This window comes from Ceratina calcarata, unplaced genomic scaffold (assembly GCF_001652005.2).
Source record: "Ceratina calcarata isolate Rehan_Ccalc_2016 unplaced genomic scaffold, ASM165200v1 scaffold224.2, whole genome shotgun sequence".
Taxonomy (NCBI): Eukaryota; Metazoa; Arthropoda; class Insecta; order Hymenoptera; family Apidae; genus Ceratina; species Ceratina calcarata.
In genome coordinates this window covers 92,682-103,794 of record NW_017144203.1, presented here as the reverse complement: position 1 = coordinate 103,794, position 11,113 = coordinate 92,682, and the positions used below count along the sequence as shown (strand labels likewise).

Here is an 11,113-nt window from a genome sequence, read left to right as displayed (position 1 = left end):
TATTCCAACTGATGTTAAGTTTCAAATATTCATTGGCAAGGATTTCTCTCGATTTCGACGAAGAATCAGTTTTGAAAAAAAGTGTCTGAGAGAATGGCTACGCCATTGTACATCGGGTGTGTGGACTCGGGGCAGTTTTAATGGCACCCGCACGCGGTTCTCTTCTTTCTGGGTCCGAAACACGAGTGAAGGGGGCCCCGAACCCCGAACGGTTCTCATCTGCATATAAATCACTGGTCGGACAGGCTTTAAAATAAAAGAAGAGAAAATAAGGGAAGAGGCTATTGCGGATCCACCAATAATCGCGGGCATCTCCCGACGCTTCCTTTTTGCAGCAAATGAAAACAGAAGGGGAAGAGTTATCGCTTCCCGATTAATATTCATGATGTAAATTACATTTCTCCTGGATGTGTTCATTAACACTTCGTTCGATATTACCTCAGAAATATTTAAATTGTAGAAGTGTTACGGATAGAAAACGTGTGATTGATAATAATAATCATGCGTTTCAACTGAAAACGTATGAAGATATAATAGGTATGATTATCCTAAAATTGATATTCTCTTATTACCTTGGCTTCCAAGGTTTCTAGCTGCGCCATTCTGGGTTCCAGAAACTGCTGTTGGGTGCCCGTGCCCGTGTGCAAGGCGGTCTGGAACCAAGTTAAAAAGTCTCTGTTTTACGCGAGACGGGACGGGGCGGTGTTAAATAGGTATATACGTCTCATTGTTAGCTCTCCGGAGTCATTCCCTTCGGAGCTCGCTCTGGGTAAGCGTGAATTATGTACATTGCTTTGAAGCCAAGAAATAATGCGAGACATCGCGGGGCTTTCGTGAGAATCGCGATTTCTCGGTCTTGCTCGGGGATTCTCACGATTACACGCGCGTCGTTCCCGTAAAAAAAGTCGGTTCACGTGTACGCGCACGGGGATTACTCTACATGGTGTCTTATTATTTCGAGCGTTAAACTTTCGTCTCGCGGGTTTATCGATGAGGATTGAAAAAATCACCAGAGAGACCGATCGCTGTTGTAGTTTCAATCCTAGATCCTCCTTAACGTCGCCGCAGTCAGTCGTATAGAATAGGGCGCTCTTCTTCGATGCCCTGGAATCAGAGATCGTCGATCCAGTCGGTTCAGTTTTACTTTTTTTAATCGAAGGAATCGTCGCTACAAATTGAAAATATCTACTTTGATCAATTAGGATATAAGTAAACTGTATCTTATAAACTGCGTTAGGAACAACTTTCGACGTTCTTTTTTAGTAAAATTACGAGACGTGTTAAATCGTCGTGAATGAGCTGATAACTGCGAGAGCGACTACGATGATCTAAACGTCTTAGTATCGTAGCCTTCAATTAAAGGCGATAAATCGTCAAGCGACACATAATCCCTTTCACGCTCTCGTTGCTGAGATTGCAATTAAACCGCGAATCTGTAATATAATACATGTGTTGGCGACGAGTTTTATTTGTGTTAATCACACCTGAGTGGCTTCCCATTCCGGTTGAACGGTTGATGTTCAGCGAGCACCGGCGATTCGGTGTGGCACCGGCCCTCATTCATGATCGCGACGACGACACCGACATTTCAAACCGCGTTAATCTCACTTTAACGGCAGCCGTGTCGACAACTGTAACAGAAAAATGCTATAAGTTCTTCTTTTATGTCCCCTTATATTCTGAGTTTTTAATCGACTAAGTTTAGGATTATTATCAATTTTAGGAACGAAAGGGGGGTATGAGTAATACGTAACGAATCTTAGTTTTACATAATTTATTTATTCAATGTTTGTGTTTATTAATTATAATTGTTAAAAGCAAACAGGTAAACTTGATCTAAAAAGTGTATGCTCTTCAGTTTATCTAACGGGGCTTCTTACAGTTAATTAGTTTTTTCTAATAAGAACAGGCGCCATGGCGTGGCGGTTTCAATGAGTAAGCCCACGTACAAATCGAATCGTTATGAGTAATACTCCTGTTCGCAAACGTATTAAGTAACAAGTATGTAGTGTACGTAATGGCAGCCTCTGGTCTCTCTATCTGCATAAGTTATGCGCGAGAAAGTTCATTCTTCTGCCCACTAACAATAAGATAGCGTACAAACATAAACCGACGGGCATAAGTTCATAAATATCTAATAATTTGATGCATACAACAGCCCCTTAAGCATCTTTAAAGTATGTTCCATTCTTCTTAAAGCTGCATCATTATATTTTAGTAAACTAACAGAAATCAATGATTTACGTGTCGTCATTTCTAAATAAAGTTTCATAAAATTAAATTAAAATTGAAAATCGATTATCAGACACATTTTTATTTTATAATTCTATTATCAAAATTGTTGGATAAACTTTCGTTCTTCCTCGGAAAGAGCATTTTTATTAACGAATTCAGCCACGTTCGACGCATGTTCTTGCAATAATCGTTTTCTGTCTTTCTTCATTCTCTCCGCTTTAATTTCCTCTTGCTTCGCCCGATCTTTAAGATCTTGTTCCATGATGGCTATTTCTTTCTCTCGGATCTTGCGACGAATTTCTATTAATTGTTTCAAGTCCTCCGCGTATTGAGCTCGCATTCTTCTCCTAGCTTCGTCTGTCAGTTTATCAATTCTCTCGTCTTCTGCAATCTTCCTCATAATCTCTTCCGCGAATTCACGGTCCTTTCGGAGAAAACGAAGCTTGCACTCTTCCGTAAAGAGTATCTGTTCCTTCAAAGCATTCACCAATTCCTCTCTCCTTTTCTTTCGTTCAATTTCCTCTTCTTCATCGCTAAGAAACAGTTCCAGTCTTATGTCTTCTGTTATCAAGTCTTCTATCATTTTTTCTCTTTCTCTCTTATGAATCTCTATGCTCATTATTACATCGGCAATTTTGCGCATTGTATTTTCTCGCTTTTCTAGTCGTTCCTCGCGAAGCTTCTTAGCTCTCTCTGTTCTATCATTAATTTCCTTCAAGTACTCCTCATTTTCAAGATCCTTCCTCACTTCCAACTCCTCTTCCTTCTGAAGGCGTATCTGTCTCATTTCTCGCGACACCAACCACTGCCTTCTCATAATCTCCGCCAACTCATTCTTCTTCTCGAAGATTTCAAGCATTTCGCATTCCTCTCTTATTTCATCCACCTCCGCCAGTATTTCTCTTTCCCGACGAGCTTCTTCTATCGCGATCCTCCTCTCCTCTCCCTTCTGTTTTATTTGAACGTCCAGCTCTTGCCTATAGGCTGCGGATTTTTGCTCGCGGCTCTCGGATCTCCTGCGAGGATCATCCTCGAGGACCGCCCGCTGCTCAACCTCGCGCGCGGCTTGTTTTCGAATATTTTCCACGTAACGCTCGGCCTCTCTTTCCAAGAGCTGCGCTCGCAGCTCCTTCGCCAGATACGCTCTTCGCAATTCCGCTTCCAGTTCCGTCAAATCGTCGCACGATTCTCGATTTCGCACGCTCCGTCTCAGTTTCGCGATACGATATTTTGATTCATGCTCCATGCTTTTTTCACGCTATTACTGTTACGACCTCCTCTCTCGTTACAACAATACTTTTTCCATTCGTACGTATACCGTTACTGTGTGTAATGATATTTCTTGCACTATCCGTTCAATTATATCTTTCGATAATAATGAACGGGGGGAAACGCGTTCATTAATAATGATTTATAATCCGTAGGAGTTACTCAACGAAATGACTTAACGGATTTGCTGCACTATTGTTTTTCTTCATAACAGTACGACGAGCTTGTTCTCCAATCGTTTGTACACGAGCGAAAACAATTTGATTACTGTTATAACTTCCGATTCATCGTTTGTCACGGTCTCAAAAGTATAAAAACTCCGACGATCCAGAATTGTATTGAGTTCGCATTTAATTTGACTTGTTCCAGTTTCTCGTACTTAATATTCCTTCTTGCACCTCATTTATCTGATGAATGATAACATAAAAATAATTGAGGATTTGTGTACAGGCAATGAACTACGATTCACGAATACTAATTTAACTAGAAGTGTATGAAGAAGTGACTTGAGAGATTTTAGAGATGAATAAAGCATTATTTTTGATACTTGACTTGAGAGATTTTAGAGATGAATAAAGCGCTGTGTTTAACACCGTTGACTTAACGTTTAGCTCTTATTTAACACGGATCCAACGTACCCTACGATTTGAAAGCGATCGTTATGAATCCAATCCACTCGAATATTGAACTTGAAAAATTCACGGGAACGAAGATCACAAGTAGAGATTGACGAACGTTTTGAATGTTTTTTTCTCGAGAAGAAAAATAACTGAGGAACGTTTGAAAACTTTGAAAATCCGGCGAACGCTTCTTGAAGCGGAGTGAAACGGTCTGAAACGCGGAGAGGATCGAGACCGACTAACCGGGTTTCGCGCGACGGATCTCGCGTGCCCCCTTTAAACCCAAACCCATCCCTCCAGGAACCCAGCCAGGTAACTTCCTACGACTCCTCGAAACACTTAAAAAATACTTGAGCGAACTCTTTTTCCTTTTTAACGAATTCACCGTAACAGTCTGGAGAGAAAGAATGAGACTTAGGCAATTTATATCCTTAATAAGGAAGACTGAGTACAGGATGAATCAATAAGAACTGTTATCTGATATTATTAAAAAAAATTATTTATTAAAACATTCAGAATTAATTAATTGGATATTCTCTATCAAATACAAAATTTATATAATATGTCTTTTAAATAAGAGAGCAACACTTTGATAATGCTTATGATGTATTTTTCTATTGTAAAAAGCTAAATTCTCTGTATTGAAACGATGCGTCTATCGGAATTGAAACATCTGGGACTTCCTTTCGATTTCGGCTCCCTAAAAATAAAACAGGTGGTGCGTGAATACCGTAGCAAAACGAAGGGAAACAATCGTGGCAACAGTTAGGTGTATTGTGAAACTTTTGTGGCCATACACTTTCTTATCCGGCCAGCTGATGCACGGTTTTATTCGCGGAAGTTTCGCATTTTACGAGATTCGAAACGAAGAATTTTTTAGCAATAATAGGAAGGATAGGAAAGAATAGATACTTCAGTTTCATAAAGGATCTTTTTCTGGACATAGTTTAAGGAAAATTGTTTAGAATTATGGAATAGAAACATCAGCTTCATTCACAAAAGTATATTTGGAAAAAATTGACATCACAGAAATATACATTCTCTCCTTAAGAGTACTGTTAGTATAATACTAATTGAACATTTTAGATCTGACGTGTAGATATCCATATGGTACGTATTATACCATATACGTATGCTTGCATCAAGAATACTTGTGTATAATACTGATCGACTATTATTATACAAATGATGAACAATAAATATCGGATATTCAACATCATTTATATATACATCACTGTATCTTCAAGGGAGAAAGTAATAGATTATAAAAAAATAGCTAGTGATGCGTCTAGTCTTCGATATAGTTAACGAATATTTCGGATCACAATAAATAATTTGTTACTTATGTTCGTGACCATCGACGTAAAAATTCCGTCAATTGGTAGAAACCCTGAGCTAATTTGGCAAGAAGTACCGAATATTGGATCACAATTTTCGATACACTTTGTTCTTAATAGATCTGTATAGGAGACATTAAGATCTTTATACATATCAAAGATATGACACGATCAACTTACAAACTACAAATTAGGGAACTTTATCATCTCTGATCCCTTTCAGTTTGGGATTCTCTTTCGTACAAACTAAATACAAAAACACACCTAACTTCATGCAGTTTATAAATAATACTTATTTCTATCTCTCACTGCAATCCAATATTTCTAGCTGTTTTGCAGTGTGTTTTCTATTTCATAGTATGTAGTGACAGTGTAACCAAGGAAAAAATACTTTGTGATAATTGTACAAATACTTTCGTTAACTATTGTTTATGTCATTAAAAATAATACTTCGTATTTCGCTCAAAAAAATAAAACAAAAATCAGAAACAAAGTATGGTTTCCATACGGCTGTGTAATATTTCTTTCTTAATCAAGAGTGGAATGACTTAGACTTCTCTACCTAAGTGTACACAAAGCTTGTGTGGAAAGCGTCTGGTCATTCGGATTTGAATCGTTTATTTCTGTAATTTGAATCCCTTCTGTCTCTGTATTCTCCTCTCCATTATAGGGAATATTATTTCTGGTCATTTCTCTTAAAAGAGATAGAGGATCTGGTATATAAGATTCGCTACAAGTATCTTCATCTATGTCGTTAAAAGTAGGAATGTTGGAATCAACAGCTATCAGTGAATTTTCATTTAACATTTCTACCGGTCCTTCTGTTTCTGAAGAGGAGTCAGTAGATGATTTTTCTAACAATGGTTCTTCCAAGGAATTTAAATCACTTTTTGTTTTCGGTTCAATATTTTCCACCGATACTGATTTAGACCCCGTTTTTACGAAGTCAGAGTTTGAATTAGAATCATTCGAAGACGATGTGACAGACAGCAATGAATTTTTGTTTAACGTTTCTACAGGTATTTCTTTTTCCGAACATGAGTCAGTAAATGATTTTTCTAACAATGGTTCTTCAGAAGAATTTAAATCATTTTTTGTTTTCGGTTCAATGTTTTCCACCGATACTGATTTAGACTCCGTTTTTACGGAGTCAGAGTTTGAACTAGAATCATTCAAAGACGATGTAACAAACAGCAATGAATTTTTGTTTAACGTTTCTACGGGTATTTCTATTTCCGAATATGAGTTAGTGGATGATCTTTCTACTAAGAGTGGTTCTTTTACATAATTTAAATCTTTTTTTGTATTCGTTTCACTATTTTCAGTTGATGTTGATTTACTAATTTTTACTAAATCAGAGTTTGAATCATTTAAAGACAAACATGGTGAGGATAGATCTGACATCCATGCCTGGTCTATGCAATCTGATCCCTTATTTTGGCCTAAAACCGTGTCATCGAATTCTGTATCCGCCTTTACAGACTCTGAAGTCTTTGATAATTCCTGCAAAATCATTTGTAGGTCGCTGTTACAATTATCACTACTAGATTTTGACTCCGAAACACTCATATCCTCAGAATCAGATTTCACTTGTCTAACATTTAATAGCCTTTTCATCAACAATACTCTCTGTTTGGAATTAAATGTGTCCGGTTTGATGGATGTATCTTTTTTAGGAGTATCGATAGAATTACTGACTGTTTCATCGCTGCTCGTGTTTTTTATATTATTGATTTCATAAGAGGATTCACTATTTTGTATTTCAGTTTCATCTTTGGTCGAAACGCATAATTTATTTTTTATATTTCCGCTCACTCCTATGGGAGGACTATTAACTCTATGAGGGGAATCGGTACTTAGTTCTTTGCTTACATTATTCTCTCTTCTATTTTCAGTCTTTGTCATAACGTTAGTATTATTTCTTTTATTGTCCTCTATGTTCTCTAACTTCAAAGTATCGTAATCAAATTTTTTAGTGATGTTCCCACTTGGCAACCAGGGTATAAATCGATCACAAGAAATGTAAGACGAACTATTTCTCACTGCTTTAAGGAAATTATCGTTAACAAGATTTCCGTTTAGTTTCTTACATACCGAATTTTTTAAACCATTATTTGGTGAATTAATAGAATTGTTGACAGAATTTGTATTTGTATTAGTTCCCCATTCATACAGGTCCATTGCAAAATTGTAATTCGAATCATTCTCTTTTGTTTCTTCGTTCTCATTCTCGAAATTTTCTTCTTTCTCGCCCTCGACACTTCTTTCTTTCTCGCTCTCGAAATTTTCTCTTTTCTCACTCTCGACATTTTCTTCTCTGGCTTCTTCTTTATTTTTTACATCGACATTTTGAGCGACAGGATCTAGTTTCTTAACTTTTCTTTCTTCCTGATACTTGCGTTCTAAATAATACTGAAATGGAAAATTTTCGGATTTCTTGGATACTATTTTGCCGATTCTTGCTAATTCGAGTTCAATTAATTCGTCTGTAACGTGTATATCGTTATTATCTTCCGACGTGTCCGTCAAAGTGATCGACATCGAATTTGTCTATAAACAGATTTAAACAAACATCATTAATTCAAGCGAATTTAAAAAATCGTTTGGTATTCTTACCTGTTCATTGCGCGACACAACTATTGCCACCAGATCTTTCTGCATCGTCAACTGTGCGAATTTTTGTCTACTCTTTTCGCACCATTGGGATCCATGACTTGGCCTGATGTTAAATAAACTACAGGGAATTGCTTGCGAAGGTAAATGAGAGAATGTTTTATGTAGGTAGTACAGCGATTCTGCAGGATAAGACTTAAGTGTTCCATAGTCTAAAAACACTACCTGCAATAACAGTAATCAAGTTTTAATTTAGACGACAATAGTTAAGTATAATTTTAAAGTCTTGCATACTTACGGTAACACAGTTTGTTTGAACGTTTCTAATTATGGCTCTCTGCCATAGTCCATCGTACTCACACGCACAGTACAAACCCTTTTTCATCATATAACGTGGAATTTGGTACTTGTCGTGCTTCTCTACATAAAAATTACTGGAAACGACAGTTGACATTTACTACACAGTTTTTTAGTCACAGTTATGAAATTAGTTTCTTATTTATTGTAATTAAACGTACTGAAATTGCCTCATAAAATTGTGAAACATTCTTGCATTGCGACGGAGTCTTATCCAAAATACTGTAGGCGTGTACACTTCGGCGACATGAACTTCTACAATGTTTAAATCACCGCATTCAATATCCGCAACTTTGATGGGTTCGACATAGTCTCCAATAGTCATGACATCGTTCGGTGGAAGCATGTTGAGTTCCTAAATACAATATTAACGTGATTCAATATCAATTAATGATTATTAAGATAATTTAAGAAAAATGTGTTTACCATTAATACTGGTATTCTTTCCGTTTTTTCCACATGATTCCGAGGTATTTCCTCTACTTCCTTTATTTTGAATTGAGGTATTGCCGTTTTCAAAGGTATTTCTCTTTTTGAATAAAAGAGTTTAAAATTTCCAGTTTCTTTACATTGGACAAGATGAAATATATCTGTCAAAATTGATGTGAATTCGAGAACGCTATTGAAACCAAGCTCAACATAATATAGATGAACTTTGTATTCATCTAAATATGCATTAGGTAAATTTTCACACCATATTCCATCCGAGTGTTTACTGATAAGCTTTTCCAGTTGAGATTTAATATGGTCGCTTATAAGTATCGTAGCATTTACTTTTATATTGCTATCAAACAATTGAGTCAGACTGTAACCAGCATATCTATTAGAATTGGATAGATCTTCTTTGTTCTGAAGATTCTTAGGATAGACTTTGCTGGATTTACAATAAATCCTGTGACTTAACCACTGTATCTGTATTTTAATATTCTCCGCAGTAATCCTTATGTAACTCATGCAAGAACTGATCTCCCGTGTTATATAGTCCATCCTTACACCCCCTGGATGTTGTTCGACGAAAATAATTAATTTGGTCAACATAGCAGCTGACAGAAAAGCCATAGAAGGATAAGTCGTAGGATAATAGGGGCTAGGCCTAAATGTTCTCCTACATGGAGCTTCTTGATCTCTTTGGTGAGCCACCATTTTTGTGATATGCATGGTCTTCTCAGATGGAATACCAGTAATAATTACTTCATTGTTCTTTTCTTCCATTTTTACAATATCTGGCATACTGCTTAGTAAACTTTGTACAGAACAATGGCCGAATTTTCTCCATGGTATAGATCTACCTTCCAACTCGTAATAACTCTTGTTTAATTCGCTTAAAGTACACCCATTTTTATGGGAAACTAATACAGCTAAGATTGTTGTACGAACTTCGTCAAGCTCTTGCATACAGTTTACCATTCGGTTCGAACTAATCATTTTATAATGTTCCATGATTGGTGTTATTTTGCCAAATTCTTTTGCACGAATAAAACAGGTAATGTATTACACACTAGAACGTGTTCCAAGTTACAGCTTGTTGTAACAATAATTAACTTAAAAACAGCGAAAATGGCTAAAATCGGCGATGACTTAAAACGTAATGTATGTACAATTGCTTTACAGCATAATGATCAACAATGGCTGATTTGCTTCAGATTTCTTTGTTTCCTTTCTTTTCCTCGTCTGCCCCCTCCTCCTATTTGCTCCACTCCTCGTTCGACGTAGGAAGGAGATTGAAGAAGATATGAAGAGGAAATATGAATGTTGTATAGTGAATCCATACAATATGAAAAATCGCGATCACGGTCATAATTTCAGTGATCGTGATTTTCCAATCGCTGTAATAAATAGTGATAAATCATGGATAAATCACAGTTAGTGATTTTGAACGCCATCTCTAGTAAGGAGAGGTAGGTGCCAACTTAAATCTGATGATTCTTGAGAACAATCAATCTTTATTTCAATAATCAATTCTTACAGCCTACTACCTGCACTCAGATTCGAATACATGGACAGTGCGTGAAATAAGTGGTCAAATTTCAGTGGATCCTATGATTGAAAATATATATTTTATGGGATTTTGTGCACAGCATTGCGCAGTGCGCACAGCCCTTACATATTTCCTCACGTTTTTCCGCAACTATGTGCTATCCTTCAACATCGGCTATCTTATTACATAATACTCCATTTTTCATTGTATTCATTTATGTTCATTTTCTACTTTTGATTTTGGAGCTCTCAGTATTGAACTCTCCAAATTGGTTCTTATAATTTCAGTCATAGTTCAGGGCTAAGGATAAATAAAGAGAAGAACGATTAAAATACCAGCAATTTTATTTTGTTGTTATTACAGAATCGCTTCATAAATATGTTGTTTCACCAATTTGAGAGTACAACGAAGTAAAGAAACATACATATGCAGAATTTTAATGTTAAGAATATTTTATGGTAACTTGTTAGTTAAAGTAAGACGTCCATAAACAAGTCCCTTTGGCGCAGAGGATAGCGCGTTGGACTTCTAATCCAAAGGTCGCGGGTTCGATCCCCGCAAGGGATGATGCGTTTTGCATCCACATTTCACGATTTCCCGGCGATCTTTTGGAAAATAAAACAATCGCGAACAAATTGTACTTTATATCCCGTTTTCAGTAATCTTCACGATTATTTCTTATTCTTTTATCGACAGGGGTCTGG

At 36.7% G+C, this 11,113-nt stretch overlaps 3 protein-coding genes and 1 non-coding gene across 5 annotated transcripts in view; 1 reads left to right on the top strand and 3 right to left on the bottom strand.

Moving 5' to 3' along the window:
• sprt (PDZ domain-containing protein sprite) overlaps positions 1–4,392 on the bottom strand; it is a 9,533-nt gene extending 5,141 nt beyond the window's left edge. The window contains exons 1-4 of one of the 2 annotated variants that reach the window (XM_018020418.2): positions 4,143–4,392; positions 1,485–1,631; positions 1,011–1,104; positions 573–653 (exon numbers count right to left, since the gene is read on the bottom strand). In XM_018020418.2, the coding sequence (XP_017875907.1) occupies positions 573–653; positions 1,011–1,104; positions 1,485–1,564 (255 nt within the window). In that variant the 5' untranslated portion in view covers positions 1,565–1,631; positions 4,143–4,392. The remainder of the gene's footprint in view (positions 1–572; positions 654–1,010; positions 1,105–1,484; positions 1,632–4,142) is intronic. The other variant, XM_018020417.2, reaches the window with a different exon arrangement.
• On the bottom strand, positions 2,333–3,481 carry LOC108622491 (meiosis-specific nuclear structural protein 1-like). Its single transcript, XM_018020399.1, has one exon. The coding sequence runs from the start codon at positions 3,479–3,481 to the stop codon at positions 2,333–2,335; it is 1,149 nt and encodes a 382-aa protein (XP_017875888.1).
• Positions 4,393–6,019: 1,627 nt separating the features above from the next.
• Positions 6,020–10,326, bottom strand: LOC108622490 (uncharacterized). The gene is made up of 6 exons (XM_018020398.2): positions 8,858–10,326; positions 8,593–8,786; positions 8,373–8,508; positions 8,078–8,299; positions 7,723–8,011; positions 6,020–7,506 (listed from the first exon to the last, which is right to left on the bottom strand). Exons 1-6 carry the CDS (start codon positions 9,869–9,871, stop codon positions 6,020–6,022), a joined length of 3,342 nt encoding a protein of 1,113 aa, XP_017875887.1. The 5' UTR covers positions 9,872–10,326.
• A 577-nt stretch (positions 10,327–10,903) lies between these two features.
• Positions 10,904–10,976, top strand: TRNAR-UCU (transfer RNA arginine (anticodon UCU)). Its single transcript has one exon. It is a non-coding gene; the product is annotated as a tRNA-Arg (tRNA).
• Positions 10,977–11,113: the final 137 nt, after the last annotated feature.

What these genes read in the sequence shown, in the direction of transcription:
- LOC108622491 (XM_018020399.1), bottom strand. Translation starts at nt 3,481, where the DNA reads ATGGAGCATGAATCAAAATATCGTATCGCGAAACTGAGACGGAGCGTG.
- LOC108622490 (XM_018020398.2), bottom strand. Translation starts at nt 9,871, where the DNA reads ATGGAACATTATAAAATGATTAGTTCGAACCGAATGGTAAACTGTATG. An exon ending in AATTTTATGAGGCAATTTCA is followed by an intron (nt 8,509 to 8,592) that starts GTACGTTTAATT and finishes TGTCGTTTCCAG; the next exon opens with TAATTTTTATGTAGAGAAGC. An exon ending in TTCAAACAAACTGTGTTACC is followed by an intron (nt 8,300 to 8,372) that starts GTAAGTATGCAA and finishes CTGTTATTGCAG; the next exon opens with GTAGTGTTTTTAGACTATGG.